The sequence below is a fragment of the Solea senegalensis genome, linkage group LG4 (assembly GCF_019176455.1).
Source record: "Solea senegalensis isolate Sse05_10M linkage group LG4, IFAPA_SoseM_1, whole genome shotgun sequence".
In the NCBI taxonomy this organism is placed as follows: Eukaryota; Metazoa; Chordata; class Actinopteri; order Pleuronectiformes; family Soleidae; genus Solea; species Solea senegalensis.
Genome location: NC_058024.1, coordinates 9,755,162 through 9,772,321, shown reverse-complemented (window position 1 = coordinate 9,772,321; position 17,160 = coordinate 9,755,162). Strand labels below are relative to the sequence as shown.

The following is a 17,160-nucleotide window of genomic DNA, read 5'->3' as shown; positions in this document are numbered from 1 at the left end:
TCATTATAGAGCGATTTAAGTATTGAAAGTGTGTTGATGAGGCTGATGAAAGCAGGTGTGAATCCCATTCATCTTGGGAGGGAAAGATTTGAGTGGAGCCAGGCTGTCCCACAGGTGCCTTATTAAAATGCAATCATCGCTGGTGTTCTATAGCAATTCAGCTAATGGTGTAGATGAACTCAATCAATGATGTGGGGAGAAGCTGCCTTTGAAGTGCCAGATCAGTGCTAAGTCAAGTTTTCAAAGATATTAATGTGTGTGTGTGTTCTCTGCAGTGGCTAAGATTTGAATTGTGGTTAAGTTAAGGTTAGGGTAAGGCATTAACTGGTTATGGTTAATGTTAGGGATAATTGTTTAGGGCAGTGATTCCCAAAGTGTGGGCCGATGTTCCCTAGTGGGCTGTGATTGTACTACAGGTTGGCCCTTAGTCATTAAATAAATATGAAAAATAAACGTTTATATTTAGTTTTAAATTGATGTAAAATATGTACCATGGATTTTAAGAAATACATATTTATGGCATTTAAATTATGTTTTATTTTTCCTTTAGTATAGCAGGTAATAGGGTATATAGCAATATTGTGCAATTTTTTGGTACTGTAAGTATCCAGTGTCAGCCGGTTTTAATTTTAATTTGTACATTTATGTTGATGGATAATTACACACTTTCTTGTGAGGTGAAAGTTTTGAAATATTGCATGAAGCCCAGCTTTAATTTCCACTTGCATGTGTGGAAAGATATGCAAGTTCAGAAATAAGTGGACTGATTATTACTCGATCCACAGTCAAATTATTAGGACACATTTTTCATTTAGAGCCATAATGTATGTACATGTAATTTTAAGTTGAAGATATGCTGCCATGTTAAGAAGGGATAGGGTCTTTTTTAAAGTGTGGTTGCAGGGGGTACTGACACACAGCCAGCTCTGACTGCACACCTGAAAAATCAATGCATGTAAAGCCTACTGTGTCAACAGCCTTTTCTGACGTGAAACAGAAGTTTGTAAACTGCTCACTCACCTTGGTCCAAACAGAAAATCAGCAATTCTAGTCTGTGGGGACACAGGAGCTGCTGGTACACTTCTGCTTTGTTTGTTAAGTTTGTGTCACTCATGAAATCTAAACAAAGGATTTCAGAAAGCAAAGTCACAAAATAATACATTTGGGCTTACTGATGGAGGCAGCAGTGGATCAACAAATCCTGTGTGCCTTTGTGTAAAATCACTGTTTTTCACCATGGACCTTTGTGCTGTTTGTGTCCTTGACTGCTGGCAGTCATGTTTTCAGCAGGGTGGGAGGGATAGCGTCTGTGTCTCAGGCTGATTCTCGATGCGGGGGCACATACACCACATATACCGCAGTCAGTGCTGGCTGTGTGTCATATACAGTCAAACATCAAAAAAACAATCCTGTACTGCCTGTTTGTGAGAGGTAAAAAAAAAAAGGGAGAATGACGTCATCCACAGACAGACAAAGGTCTTCAGCACTGACCGCGTGTGTCCAGCAGAGGGGGACATGGCACATTAAAATAACATTATGGGCTTGAAGATTGTCCGTTTATCCTCATCTTCCACTCTGAGGTATCCTCCAGCAAACTCTTTGCATATTAAATAACATTGAACCTAGAGTACGGGTAATGGCAGATTTACATTGGAAACCAATCTGTTGTTTAAGGGTTAGGGTTAGAACTGGGTTTAGGTTAGGGTTATGGTAAGGGTTAAGGTTAGGCACTTAGTTGTGATGGTTATGGTAAGGGTTAGGGTTAGGCTCTTAGTTGTGATGGTTATTAGGGTTAAGGGTTAAGGTTAGGCTCTTAGTTTATTAGGGTTATGGTAAGGGTTAAGGTTAGGCTCTTAGTTGTGATGGTTAAGAGTTATGGTAAGGGTTATGGTTATGATTTAAGGGGTTAGGCACTTAGTTGTGATGGTTATGGGGTTAAGGTTAGGCTCTTAGTTGGATTTAAGATTAGGGTTATGGTTAGGGTTAAGGTTAGGCTCTTAGCTGTGATGGTTAAGATTAGGGTTTGGTTAGGCTCTTAGTTGTGATGGTTATGGTAAGGGTTAAGGTTAGGCTCTTAGTTGTGATGGTTAAGATTAGGGTTATGGTAAGGGTTAAGGTTAGGCTCTTAGTTTGGATGGTTAAGGTTAGGGTAAGGAGCATTAAATCAATGATGTGTCCTCACTAAGATATAAAAACAAATATGTCTGTGTGTGTGAGACTGGAAGGGGAATTGAACAATTATGAGATGATAGTTGGACCTTCTGGACATTTGATATATCTTGCATATTTATTTATTTATTATAAATTATTATTATAATAACACACAAGTCAATAATCAATAATATATTGATGAATAATCTTCCTTTCTCTCCCTCAGAGCTGTGGAGTGGTCAGTCCACGGGAGGCTCCTTCTGTCCTGAAAGAAAATGGCTCCCCTGTAAGTCTCTTTATAGGCAGAACACATCAGTGTGACAGTGAGTGTGGGTGGTGGAATAAGAATAGGAATCTCCATCCATTGTGCTGTCACTGGTCGTCTTTTCTTAAGCCTTGACCTTTACTTGATTTCCCTCTGGAATGAATACAAAATGACTTATCTGCAGTCCGATCCAATTCTGGTACCTGATGTCATTACAATTACATTATTATTTTTTTTTTTTTAATGAAACAGAGAATGTATGAATGAGTACATGAAAAACGTGTGTAGGTAAAATTTTGATTTTTTTTTTTAACACAAAGCCCACATTGTTAACTGCAGGTGTTTTAAAGGGATAGTTCAAGTTTTGTTCAATCGTGGTTGTATGAGATACTGACATATGGTCAGTGCTGTGTCATCTATGATGGTCTTGGTCTTAAAAATACTGTATGCCCTGTGACTCTGACCCACAATCTCAAAATGTCTGTGGGGACAAAAGGAATTTTAGCCACTTAAAAGGCCCACACTTGTACTGTATGTTCAAGGCTTTATCCTACCATTAGAGAGCGTTTTGGTTGACTGTAAACTGCTCACTCCCTGCACCAAAGAGAAAATCAGTGATTTTCATGAAGAGTGTTTGATGCAACATTACAAATACACAAAGACATTAAGAAAACATTGTAAAAACACTGGTTTTCTCTGTGCATTTTGCTGCCGTGAGAGCAGCCAGTTTACAAACTTGAGGTACTAGTCAGAAAAGGCTGCCTCATGGTGAGATTAAGCAGAGAACATATTCTTACGGTATTGTAGACCTGTATCATACCTTAACTGTAACTTTAAATATCAGCAAAGTAATGCCAAACAAAAAACAATGTGCATTATGGAAAACATTTGAATTTGACTCTGGATATATCATAAACCTTTAAAAGGAGCTCCCCACTACCAGGAAAAAAATTAAAAAAGTGCCAGTCGCCAATCATTCTTAAGCTTCCTCCTTGTGCGTTTTACCCCTGTTTTGTGCTCTTCTTTTAAAATGAACTAAAAATCTATGTCTATAGCGCACATACCCACGAAGAAAGAAAGAAAGAAGCTTTGACTTTGGCTCACAACAGTATCCAGTACAAAAACACCTATAAAAATGAGCCTATGATGCAGAGAGAGACTGTAATGTGTCTGTTCATGCTCTTTCTCTAATTATTTGGGCTGTAGGTAAAAGCCAGTCCCCAGGAGAGAGAGTCCGTCGTGTCCCCACTGACCATCACTGCTGAGAGCGTCACCTCAGCAACCACGACTCAAGTTACTAAGGTAACCTCAACTCTAAATGACTGGGGCCTGGATTCAGCCCCTACAGTCATACGGTATCATGTCTGTATCTTATGGTTTACTAAGTAAAAGAATCATGTGTAAATAATTGTATTTTTTTGTGGACTTGTGGAAAAACAGTATTTATTTACCACACAATTTAATGTGATAAGAATAGAATGCTTCAGTCATAATGCTTTACGCTGTGGTTTATATAAAAATGGATGTCGTTGCCACCCGGGGGCGACCCTGCTGGTTGCAAAAAAGAACTACTGAGGAGTTAATGGTCTCAATCGCTTGTTGAGAAAGCTCTTCAGTAGAACGTGATGTTGATTTTATAAACTATGTTCCCATTCAGAAATCATGGCACATATGAGTGGACGCCGTGTGACTGACAGCTTGTATCGCCCAATAGCTGCGTGTTTGCTTATCTCAAGGCTTCAAAACATGATTTATGCTGGTTAAAACATCTAGTGAAAACAACATTTCTATATTTCTGCTCTGAATTATAAACTCTAGAATAGTTGCAATACAGCACTTTCATTTGTTGTAGTAAACAAATGTTTTTTTCTGTGAAATAATCCAGGTCATGAAAGATAAACACGTTCCTATGTTCAGAAACAGAAACCTCGTCCTGTTTGTTTTCCCCAGACTGTAAAAGGAGGATACTCAGAGACTAGAATCGAGAAAAGGATTATCATCACAGGAGATGACGATGTGGACCAACATCAGGTGAGAGGAGTTCTTTGAGTCATTAGGCCGTGGAGTGGAGGCCAATATGTGAGGTTTACGAGCCTTGTGTGCTCCACTTCTCCAGGCGCTCGCCATGGCGATCCAAGAAGCCAAGCAGCAGCACCCTGACATGCTGGTGACAAAAGCAGTGGTTATCAGGGAAACGGAGTCTCCCACAGAGGACGTGCAGCAGGAAACTGAGGTATGTGACTCTGAGGGTGCTTATGTTCCGCTCATGAGTGACATCTTGTCTCGTGCATCATGCTGAAAGTTTCCTGGTGTGCTCAAAGCTCTATTTTGTGAAACTGTTAACATATTCGTTTGGGAAGTAAAGTGATGCAATACGACTGAGATGAGAAGTAAAACTACCGCGAAAATATGAACGAGCATGAAGCAGGAGCGGTACATTTAAAACTACTAGAGTTTCACCTGAGCTCTTGTTCTGTCTCTGTCTCACTCTACTACTCCCTTATTTTGATGTCAGTAGGGCTTTAACTATTTTCATCATATATTAATCTGTTGATTGTTTTATGATTAATTGATTAGATTTTTGGTCCCTAAAAGATCAGGAGAGATTTGAAAATGTGCCACTTTAATCAACATTTTTCAAATATGTTTTTGTCTCTTGAACATGGAAAACAACCCCATTTGAACGCAGCATACTGTATATTCAGCATTTCCGACAGGTACTTAAATGCAACAGCTGGAGTGGCAGCCAAAACTGAGGCTTAATAACAGAAGAAGTGTGATGTTACTTTCTGCTCAACACGTCAGCCCTTACTATTGCACCTTTAATCGTCTCTATGATCGTTAAATCTTGATAAACACAGAATAATTATACTTAATTATAAACAGACACATATTGAACAATTATAATGCTGGTGAAAAAAAAAGTTATGCTGTGTTATTTTATTGCCCGACTCATCGTTTCATTTGCAGTCCTGATCAGTCACGGTTGCCGGGGAGACACATGGAGAGAAGGATCCTCCTGCTCCTCCCTGTAGGTCGCCACCTAGAGGACTATCTCCCCCACTGAGGACACACCATCACAAGAACTAACTGAGCTCCATGAAGTCGTCAGCAGACCTTCACTCTTGTCCCTTTAGACAAACCAACTGTGACCCAGCTTCTTGGACGAGCCTGGCTCAGCCTGGCCCGGCCTGGCCTATCCCAGTCCTCCACCTCCTTACAGAACAGGAAGAGGTAACCACTTAGCATGATGCGAGACTGAGAGAGAGGAAAAAACCCAGTCACGGCTGTCACTATTTGAAATCCCCCCTCTATTTAGAGTCATTTGTCTGAAACTTTACTTGCGTATCATTTAATCAAAAACATTTCGAGTCATTTGAACCCTCAGGATCATTTTAAATCCGAACACCCCACACCCCCAGTACCTTACCCTTTACCTAAAAAATAAGAAATCTTTCTATTTTAATGTCAAATACTGTATCTTCTCTGTGCTACTGTCACATATGAAATGTATATAAGAGCAGAGAATGGTGATGGTGGGGACGGGGGGGGGGGCAGCCATTTTGCTTGTCGTTGCCACCTCTTGGCTGTGACGCCTTCAGTATAATCAACAGCTGTCTTATTAGCTTTTTACATTTTTATCAATAGAGAATCTAATTTATGTCCAGTGTTTGCTTGTTTATGAAATATGTATAATATCAGATTATTATAATCTGCATGAGTCAATAACAACATAGCAGAGGGAATGAAAAAAGTCAATACATACAAGCTGTGATGTGACGGGACTGAGCAGCTGCAGAGGAAAAACATGTGATAAAAACAATATAGATATATATATATATATATATATATACATGTATAAAACAATGCTGGGACAATGAGTGGTGGACACTTAACCAATGTTGAGGGACTTTGCAGAGGAATGTGAGGACAGTTCAGTGGACAGCTGGAACCCCTGTCTTCATCACACAAACATCTCTACTGTCCTTGTCCTCTTTCTCCCGTCCTCCACTGTTTTCATTTTCACCGTCAACAAACACAAAGAAATGCCGGGGACACGTTTTGGGAACTGTTTTAAAGATTTGTAGAGAAATTTTAATATAAATAAGGTTTCATCTGATAAGTTTAAATAATGTGATGATAAGTTTTACTGTTTTCTTACTTGATTTCTTTATTTTGTTTTGTTTTGTTTTATTTGATTTATTGCTGTTGTGTATTTGGATGTTTCAGTCTTCACGTGTGAACCTGCCGTCGTCAATATAAAAGTTTGTGACCTTCTACTTAAAGGTAATTAACATTTATCAACACGTTATTTAGAGCAGGAGTTTCCAACTGCTTAGCCAGACATGAAACCTGCCAACTACTTCGTGTTCTGTCATTTTTTTTCCTGGAAGTGTCAATATTTAATTTATTGAACATCAATTTATTTTCATTTAAAATGACCAGACCTTAACAAGGCTCTGCTGCAGATGGAAGTATGTGTGACACTCACACATAAAGTTATCACACTATGACATTTTCTGCGGAAAACAGGGTAGGGGCTCACAGGGTAGGGGTGAATTAAAGGTCCTGCGTTTAAGAAATAGTGACATCTACCTTCACCTACCAGAAAGGATGATGTTTGTCTTTAAGTCTTTGCTTCAAACCACTGTGGCTTGTTGTTTATTCATTTGAGATGCTGCAGAAACACGGCAGCCTCCTTAAGTACATATAATTATTCTAAGGCTTTCAAAAGCAAACAGCTTTATATAATCAGTGTTTTTGAATCTCCTTTGTGCCACAGCACATTTCTTTCCTTGTAAAACAAATCCCTGGGAACACATCTATTCCAAATGTGACAGAAAGAAACATCACAGTAGACTAATATGGGTCTATACTTTTCCTCTTTGTTGGCAGTCTTGTCACTTTTTTTAACAGTCTTTAATTCCCTAAATCTGAATATCAGTAATGTCAGATAAGGCTAACACACTACTGCCACCCACTGGCTGTACCACCAATATTACAACCATATGCTCAAGAATTTTATGTATGAAATCAATGCTTTTGCACAATTTTCTGGACCCAGTTGTGTATACTCTAACTATCACAGTAGTTGATGAGAAACACTTGTTTATGCATCTTAACAAGACATTTGCCCTGTAGTGAAGGTCCGTCAGAACATTCATTGTTGGTAGCCCCTGATCTAGAGAGACAACATCCACATTGTAAAAACAGGTTTAAATTGTGAATTTCAGTGAATTCTAAGACTGATTCTGATAATAATCCATCCCATCATCCCAGAACCTGCTCAAATAACTTGTACGCAGTGAAACGAACTGTCCATTGGGATGCCTGAAACATTCAGAAACACAAGATTAACATGGTTTGCTATATTGTTGTGTTTTTTGTTGTTGTTGTTGGATTAACTCTTTTAAATTTTAAATTATGGTGTATGAGTTTGTTGTTGTATTTATAGGAGTGGCGAGTATGAGGCCTGTGCTTTTCCTCCCCCCCCCCACCTCACAGACAAAGACTCTGAGTGTGACACACGTGACTATCCACAGGACCCGTTAACATGTATCCTGGATGACCTTTAATACTATGCATCACTTATCATACATGAGGATCCCTCTGACAGAGCCTGGGCCGTGCTAGCCGTACTGCTGTCATTGTTAACTCTGTGCTACTGTTAGACCAAAGCAGTGAACCTGCACTGCTTGTGTGAATTTGCAATAAGCAGCCATTGCTCTCGTATCCTCTGTCCTCTAAAGGGAGAAAACTGTGAACTTTCATGAAAGTGAAACCAAAATATAGCAGAATGTGTGCTGGAGCTTTTCCAACACTTGGATTTCCATGGCTTTGTCTCCCTCCTTGTCTTAATTCCCCCACAAACCCTTTGACTTGAAACTGTCCACCTGCTGTTGATGTGTCTGTGGAAAAAAAAAATAGAAGAGATTCCTACACTGATGTATATTTTGCTCTATTTGATTCTAACTGGTCACATGACACTGGACTGTTTTGAAGGCACTAGCTCGCCATGATAGCAGCGCGTATACTGTTAACTGTTAGAAAACTAAAATGGCCTCCTTTCCGAAGAGAAACAAGAGGATGGATGACCTGTACTTTATATATAACTTCCCCTACTTGTGTGAATTAACCTGTAAACTATATAGAAACTGACAGGATCCGATTTGTTAGTAGGTTGAAAGGACGAGGCAGTAATAAGTAGAAGCAGAAGGACAGCGGAGCAATAGAAGTGTCACATGAACGGGTGCCTTATGTTCGAGTCGTGGCTGTGGGAGTCGCAGTTATCATCAGTGGTCCAGCTGAAAGTACCGTTAATCACCGCGAGGCAGATGTAGAAACGACCTGTCCTGTCAGTCCAAGGTGAGGAGGAGCCATTTTATAAGAGTGAGTTAGTGTCTTGTAAAGAATGTGACACTGAGTGCTGTGGGAAAAGTAGTCTCTGTGAATCTGCACTGTTAGTCCACAGTGAGGTTACAAAAAAAACAAAAACAAAAAAAATGTATTCACCCCCATTAACGTAGAAAACCAGCTCAGTGCCGATAATAATTTATTTCTTCTTCTTTCTTTTTTTTTTTTAGAGGTTTTTTTTTTTCATGAAGAGCATCACTGTTTAGCCCAAACATTCAACTCTCCACTGCCTTTTTGCTCTACATCCCCCTAGTGCTTGGTGGTGTGTACTTGCTGTATTTGCATTCAAATCTAAATGGAAAACATACATGCATAAATAAATGTCTCAGTATGACTCAAACACTGTCTCTGATTCTGGGGAGTGAGAGTTCATGTCATACAGTTACCTATGAGTTGGCAGGAACATTTCCTGCATGAAAAATTCATGCCAGGTCACAGAGGGTTTCTTCCACTACATCAGACTTATGAAAGGGCAATGCTATGTTGCCATCTTGTGGTGAAATTCATTCATGTTGCATGAGGTGGTATTTTTGTGCTCCTACTGCCATCTAAAGCATTTTCTGCAAACAACAAATTGAGGCAATAATTTCACTCAGCATATCAAAATACTTGAAGTAAGATGTGGATGTTTTCCAGTCATAGAGGATCTAAGCTGAATTATGGGAAAGTTATTATAGTATATAAGTATATATATATATATAAATAAATGTATATATATATATATACATATATATATATATATATATACATTTATTTACTTTGGAATCTTGGTTTTCATTGCCTGAGAACCACTATGATATGTACTGTATGATAGGTACTGTAGCCAAGAGCAGCCAAATCAGAGAAACCCACATTTTGAAGGGGAAGCCTACTATGCAAATTAATAAAAGCCCCATTGTTTTTTAGTATGTGAAGACCACCATAGTTTCTTGACGTGCTTAGGAAAGGGTGAGCAGAGGAGACCTGTTTCTTACTGCATTCTCCCCATTAGATAACACTGATGTTTACACACAGGATCTTAAAATGATCAGTTATGCACAAGAGGCTGCAAGTGCCCAACTAGGTCATAAGGTCACTGACTTTTGACCTAAGGCCCCCAGATCCATTTTTGCTCTGGGGTCTCTTGAAATGCCCCCGACCCTGTATATATAATAGCTTATGTATTAGGAAGGACCGACAAAGCTTGGCGTCATTGTATAAATCAATAGTCTTTATTAACACAGTATAAACAACAAACAGCAACAGAGGAAACCCTCCTGTAGAGCATATACAGACAGTAGGCCTAGTGCATCTGAGTTGGGCTGAATGAGACAGAAGCATAGACATAGGCTAATGGGTCAGTTTTTTTTTTATGGTACACACACAGTATACACAGTTCTATCAGATGGATGGACCTGGCATGTTCCTAAAGCCATTCAGCTGTTTTGCAGACTGACAGAGAGAGAGAGGATAGAGAGGGAACAAAGTACAGTCATGCTGAGCAACAGTTACAGCTACTGTATGAAACAGAGTTCTTACATAAAAACCGAGTAAATCATTTCTTTAGAAAGGTTCTTTTAATATAAATGATTTGAAGTGTACAAAACAGTATATTACACGTTTCTTGATGCATGATTCTGAGCGAAGACCCAGTAGCCTACAGTACACTTCCCCTTCAAAGTACTACAAACTACTACAGCAGTCCCACGTGGCATCAGGACACTATGGAAAAAAAAGGAAAAGATCAGCAGCATCATCTTTTTATTAAGAATACACACCTATAAAAAAATGCGCCAGGCCTCATATATTGCCAACATCCCATGCGAAACGCCATCCAAACTAACTTCAGTGACCTCAGCAGCTGCCCCAATCCCTTTACCCAATCCTGACAGTTTCTATCAACACAGCAGCATGTAAACATCACCACGGCTGCTTCGTAGTTCTACGCGTCTGATGTTGTTGTTTTTTTAATATATATATATACATGATAAGTTAAGGCTCTTTAAGGACCTGAGGATTTTGAACATATGATGAGGCACACAGAAGGCAAAGAATAGCTCTAGACACAGGGCTAACCGAAAAATAACGAGGAGCATGAGACGACCATGAGGGTCTGGCCACCAGTGCAGTTCCAGGCCCAAGGTTTTGGAACCCCAAGGACAGACGGATGCTATCCAACAACAGCATAGTGTTATTTACTGGATCAAAGGTCAGTCAACAATCTCATGGGTGACTTTGAGGCAATTCATCAACCTTCGGCGAGTTCTTCGTCACCTTTGCCCCGAGAAGACTGGCACCAAAACCATATTTTTTTTCTGTATTTTCTTTAGATTAATGACACAGAAAAAGGGGGGGAGGAATCCATTTTGATTGTAGCTGGGAACTTTGGCTAGCTAAGCAACATTAGCACGTGTCTGTCTGGAGACATGATGCTAATCCTATTTCTGCGCAGAGTGAAACCCTTCGGCCCCGGTCATACTTTCAGCGTTCACGTGTTCGTAGAGGTCATCAGCCTGTTCGTAGTCCACACGAGCCCTTTGAGCATGAATGCGAGCATGTAGCTCATTGTAGCACAACACTTTCCAGTCCACTTGGTGACACGCAAAAGAGACAAAAAAGGACACAGTAACCATGGACACTTGCTTAAGGTTATGTGAGGAGGCCCAAAAGGTGGCCATGTTAGCGCACATGGAAATAAGACGCTCTGCACAGACGAGGAACTCTGAAAGTATGACAAGTCAGCGCATTTTTTCAGTGAACTATGACCTCAGAAAATAAATCCAGAGATGCAACAGGGGATTATAAATAGTTAATTTTCACTTCCTATCAAATCACATTCTTAAGCTCCAAAGGGGAAACGTTGATGATTTTATTTGCCATGCACCTGCCTTCTCTCACTTCAAAAAGGCCCAGACTGACTTAAAATGTATTAACAAAACCAAATCTATAAAAAGCTCAACATGTCATACAAAAAGATGCATATAAGACATTTTTCTCTTTACTTTTTTTCTTATGAAAGCTGCTTTGGTAACAACATAGTCACAACATCGGCCAATTTCCTTTGCTTAGCCTGGGTGCTGAAGGGGACACTTTCCCTGACATCTCAATGGCAATTTTTTTTTTTTTTTTTTTTTGAAATAAACAGATTTTTTCTCATCAGCGCCTTCCTTTTGCCTCTAAAATCTAAATGAATGTATCCAGCTACACCAGAGTGGGCTGTGTTTGCGTTCCGCCGCAGAGAGCCATCTCCACATCAGAAGCAACGTCTGCTGAGAGCTGTTTGTCATAAAGATGTCCGGGCTGTGAAAGACAGTGCTATTGTGCTGAGCGCTGACAGAGTGGAGACCTTGGATGCTGAGCCGACTGCGTTGGGGCCTAAAAAGAACAAGGCAGTTAGTCTGATTGCAGTGAAAAGAACAGAGGAAGAAAGAGAGAACGAGAGAAAAAAAAAAAACATCTCACAGCTTTTGGCATTTCATTACTTTAATCAGCTGCCTCTCCAGACTGCGTTTGCAATCACAAACTGAAAACATGCATTTCAAAAAAAATATTTCAAAATCATTATTTGCAGCAGTGGAATAAGATTTTCAAAGGCCCAGTCCCATTTCTCTACCTCTTGCCCCTTTGAACTGAGGAACAAGTACAGACCATTCATTAGAAAATTGACATAGTCATCCAGCTTAGGATAGTCATCCATCCTAAACTTAGAGAATAGGATGGATGTAGCATCTATCCACCAGGGGTAACTCTGCTGGTTGCATAAAGCACTTTGTTTGAATGGAATTCTATAGGTAAACAGGTCTTCTTCAAAAGAACATGATTTCAGATTAGTGAACAAAAATTGACATGGCACCAGTCAAATCGTTTGCAATGAGAAAACTATGTCAATTTCTAATATACACTCACACAAGGGACGGTATTTCAAATCTAACCCTGTGAAATGGGACACCCCTTAAAGAATTGGACACATCATCAGTAGTCTCAGATTCAGCACACCCTCTGCTGGAGTACACAGTAATTACTCCAGATGGCCTTTGCGCTTCTCGACTGAATAATTTAAACTCTAAACGGGTTTATGCGGTTTGAATTTGAACTTCCTTCGCATCCCTTAAGTTTGAACAGATATCTGAATTTTTGGATAAAAACTGACTATGCAAATAATGACATAAAAGTTTCATGTAGGACATTAATTTCCCGCTCCCTCTGTTCCCTTTGGAGATGATGATCACTGCCGGCAAGACAACAGCAGGGGAGATAGTTACTCATCTCTGCCACAGGGGAGGTACAGACTAGCTCTCCACTGACCTGGTATCCTTGGGATGGTGATCTGCCTGCTACTGCTGCCTTCCCCTCCCTCGCCGAATGGTTTTATCTGTATGATATAATCCTCGTCAGTGGGCAGGGCGAGCTCCACAGAGGTGGTGTTGGTTTCCATGACGTTGGGGCGACTGTGCCGGTTCTTCTTGTAGAGCACCTGAAGACGAGGGGTGCAATTTAAGTCGAGTCAGCCACAAACACAGTTTTCTGATAACGCTCAGTGCAGTGACTCAGTGCTTACTTTGTAACCGGTGACCTCTGACTCATTCTCCAGAGCTTTGACCTGCTCCCAGTTCAGTATAATCTTGGAGTTTGATGTGTTCCACATCACTTTACCCGGTGGCTGACTGGGCGCTGAGAGCAAAAAAAATACATTATCAACATCAACATCAACATCAAACATAAGCGGAACATTGGCAGAGTGTGACTACCTCTTATAATCAGGTACTTACGTGGTTTTTTAGTGGTAACGTTGACAACGGTGCTGGGAGGCCCTGCTCCAGCAGTGTTATACGCCCTAACTGAGATGTAATACGTGGTGCTGCCTTTCACTCCTTGGATAATCGTAGATGTTTGATTTCCGACCGTTCTTTGCACACTGGCTGTGTCTTCCCTTTCACTTCTACTCCAGTACCTCAGCTGGAAGCAGAATCACAGACTTGAAATGGCAGGAAAAACACGACGGACACCTTAAAAGCTTTACACCCCCTGTCAATGAAGTGTGAACGAGAAACAGGTGAGACGTGAACTCAACTGCATGGAAGATGTGAGTTGGTCTGAAAACAAGCTTTAACAGCAGCAGCATGCCGCCTTGTGTATGTTTTTGCTCGCTGCGTTTTTTAAGTATGTGCCTCAGCTTATCAGACATGTGTCAGGGTTTTAGTTTTGTGGTGAAGATGGTGGTTATATATGAAGACGAATGAACAAAAAAAACCCCAAAGAGTAGAACAGAATCCTCAAAAATCCCTAGCCATCAACTTCCACTGATAACAGATTTTCTTTGTCACCCAGCTTGTCAGGGCTGAAATAGCTGGCACGCTTGACAGCACAAATATAATTTGTCTTCCCTCACAGGAATGGTTTGCTCAGACCCTGCTCCTCTGTTGACTTTTAGTGGTCAACTATTTATAATTCTGGCACTATATGCAATACAAGGATCTTGGATTGCAATAATGAGCAGAATTAAAATGACAAGAACTAACTGAGTGCAAAGCCACTGTCTCCAACTGCTTTACTATGTGGATTAGGAGCTAAATGCTCTATCCCTTGGAGTATTGCATCAGTAATCAGGGTGGTTACAGTACTTAGGTAAGCAACAAGAGAAACACAGCTAAACCCATAGGCATGGGACTCGCCTGGACCATTATGCATGTAGCAAGCTATTATCTCCTGTGCCCAAGGTGCATAAGCCTGAAAAACACATCAATAATACACAAGAACAAAATTCAACAGCAGTAGTTGCCATGCGTTTGCTCGCGCACACACACACACACACACAACAGATTTAAATACAGACAAACAGGGCGTTCCACTGCAGCTCACCTCGTAGCCCAAAACTCTTTTCTTGCTGGCGTTCCACGGCAGCGCTTTCCACGAAACTTCGATCTCAGATGCAGAGAGGGTCTTGGCACGAACCCTGGTGGGCGCACGGCCAGGCTCTGGAGTTAATGTACAAAGACGCAGAATGATTTCAGAGGCAACGTCTGAGCTTTGACGAGCCCTCAAAGCGGGAACATCAAAACTGTTTCAAAGTCACTTCATTCATCTCGACAACAGAGGGAGGGAAGTGAAGGGAAACAACGTCTGAGAGGTCTAATAGAAGAGTGCTGGCTGCAAGATGACTGCTACCACTGAATGAATGGATCTTAGCCTCATGGCTCATGCCTGCATACAATCGGTACATGGAGAGGTACTTCATAACATGTTGTGCATGACATGAAAGCACACTTACCATCTTCGGCTGAGTAAATAGTAGTAATGGATCCAAAGGGCCCCTCTCCCTCATTGTTGTAAACCCAAACTTTTACGTGGAAAGGGGAGAACGGCTGGATGCTCTCATTTTTAAAGACGTATCTGGAGGCCTCAGCAGAGGGTACAGCAGCCTGCATCCACCCTGTGGCACCGTGAGGTCGAAATGCCACGACGTATCCAAACCCCGGTCCATTCTGCAGCTCCTCTGGGACAGGCTACAACACAGTAAGGCAATTGTTTTTTTGTTTTTTTTTCCATTGAGCACAGCTCGGACACAAAACTAATTTTGAAGAAAAAAGTTTTAATTAGGGCTGTCACTTTTTTATCAGCTTGGCCTTAGATCACAATGAAACAAAAACCTCTTGGTCCATGAGACAAAATAAGACAGTGCTGTTTTGTTGTGAAAATGGAGGACACAAGCTAAATCCGTCCTCCTGAGTGGACAATCATGGCCTAAAAGCATCTGAAGAGTGGTGTGTGGAGGTAGTTCACGTTCTACACCATAGATGGCAAAGTAGTGAACTCACCCGACTGAGTCCGCACAGGAGGAGGCGTCATAGACGTGTGTTGTTCAAGTACGAGTGTTCAAGCGCACGTAGCGAATAGTAAGCAATACTAGAAAATTCTGCGGCAAAATTTGGAGCTTGCCTGTTGTTATTGCTGCCGATGTTGTCAGGTGCAGGACTTGTAAAGGAGTGACTGGGCTAGTAAAGGAGTAACATTTGGGTGGATTGAACCTTTAAAAGTTGAAGTATTTTGGCGGAATCACCCTTTAAAAGAGACTGCCTCAAGAGACGTCTCCCATTCATGTGTATGTGGCCATGACATCACTCACTCGCTTACTCAGATATTCATTTAATCACTGTGCTGTGCCTAAACCTCCATGTCTTTACTTCCTTATCAGGCTGACACACCTGCAGCAGATCCAGAATCGCTACCGCCCAATTACCAGCCTGCTATAGAAGCCAGCAAGTTCAGCTGCTCATGAAACTGAGACCCAGCAACACCTCGATCCAACAGTATGATTTGTTAAATACCGTTTCCTTTCAGTAATCATACTATACTATGACTTTTTTGTCTAATTTTGGACGACATACTATACTATGACTTTTTTGTCTAATTTTGGACGACATACTATACTATGATGTTTTTTGGTGATTTTGGACCACATACTATACTATGACGTTTTTGGTGATTTTGGACGACATACTATACAATGACTTTTTGAGTGATTTTGGACATACTATACTACTGTTTTGAGTGATTTTGGGCGACACTAGTATACTATGACTTTCTTAGTGATTTTGGACGACATACTATACTATGGCGTTTTGAGTGAATTTGGGCGACATACTATACTATGACTTTTGTCTAATTTTGGACGACATGCTATACTATGAGGTTTTGGTGATTTTTGGACGACATACTATACAATTACTTTTTGAGTGATTTTGGGCCGACATACTATACTATGACTTTTTGAGTGATTTTTGGGCGACATACTATAGTATGAGTTTTTTGTCTAATTTTGGGCGACATACTATACTATATGGCGTTTTGGTGATTTTGGACGACATACTATACTATGACTTTTTGTCTAATTTTGGACGACATACTATACTATGACGTTTTTGAGTGATTTTGGACGACATACTATACTATGACTTTTTTGTCTAATTTTGGACGACATGCTATACTATGATGTTTTTACAAAAATATATTTAGTTTAGAAAATATGACTGAATTGCATTTTGTAGATGACTGTCTCATCTCGTTTCTTTACATTTGCGTTTAAATTAACAATGGAGTAGGGGGATTAGCTCAAATGGTAGAGCGCTCGCTTAGCATGCGAGAGGTAGCGGGATCGATGCCCGCATCCTCCACTTGTGTTGAGCCACTTTACTCTAAGGATTATACTGCAGGATCTACTCCGATTTTGGACGACATACTATACTATGACCTTTTTGAGTGATTTTGGACGACATACTATACTATGACGTTTTTGAGTGATTTTGGACGACATACTATACTATGGCGTTTTTGAGTGATTTTGGATGACATGC

At 40.5% G+C, this 17,160-nt stretch overlaps 2 protein-coding genes and 1 non-coding gene across 10 annotated transcripts in view; 2 read left to right on the top strand and 1 right to left on the bottom strand.

Moving 5' to 3' along the window:
* Nucleotides 1-9,170, top strand: part of LOC122767874 (band 4.1-like protein 1) — a 39,698-nt gene extending 30,528 nt beyond the window's left edge. For all 8 annotated transcript variants that reach the window (XM_044023412.1, XM_044023416.1, XM_044023411.1 and 5 more), the window contains 5 exons: nucleotides 2,378-2,437; nucleotides 3,623-3,718; nucleotides 4,367-4,447; nucleotides 4,533-4,649; nucleotides 5,387-9,170. In XM_044023412.1, coding sequence (XP_043879347.1) covers nucleotides 2,378-2,437; nucleotides 3,623-3,718; nucleotides 4,367-4,447; nucleotides 4,533-4,649; nucleotides 5,387-5,392 — 360 coding nt within the window. In that variant the 3' untranslated portion in view covers nucleotides 5,393-9,170. The remainder of the gene's footprint in view (nucleotides 1-2,377; nucleotides 2,438-3,622; nucleotides 3,719-4,366; nucleotides 4,448-4,532; nucleotides 4,650-5,386) is intronic.
* Nucleotides 9,171-10,019: 849 nt separating this feature from the next.
* LOC122767551 (contactin-4-like) lies at nucleotides 10,020-15,408 on the bottom strand. Its single transcript, XM_044022865.1, has 6 exons — nucleotides 15,078-15,408; nucleotides 14,669-14,784; nucleotides 13,579-13,765; nucleotides 13,368-13,480; nucleotides 13,115-13,283; nucleotides 10,020-12,184 (listed from the first exon to the last, which is right to left on the bottom strand). Exons 1-6 carry the CDS (start codon nucleotides 15,232-15,234, stop codon nucleotides 12,093-12,095), a joined length of 834 nt encoding a protein of 277 aa, XP_043878800.1. The 5' UTR covers nucleotides 15,235-15,408; the 3' UTR covers nucleotides 10,020-12,092.
* A 1,499-nt stretch (nucleotides 15,409-16,907) lies between these two features.
* On the top strand, nucleotides 16,908-16,980 carry trnaa-agc. The gene has a single exon. It is a non-coding gene; the product is annotated as a tRNA-Ala (tRNA).
* The last annotated feature ends 180 nt before the right edge of the window (nucleotides 16,981-17,160 follow it).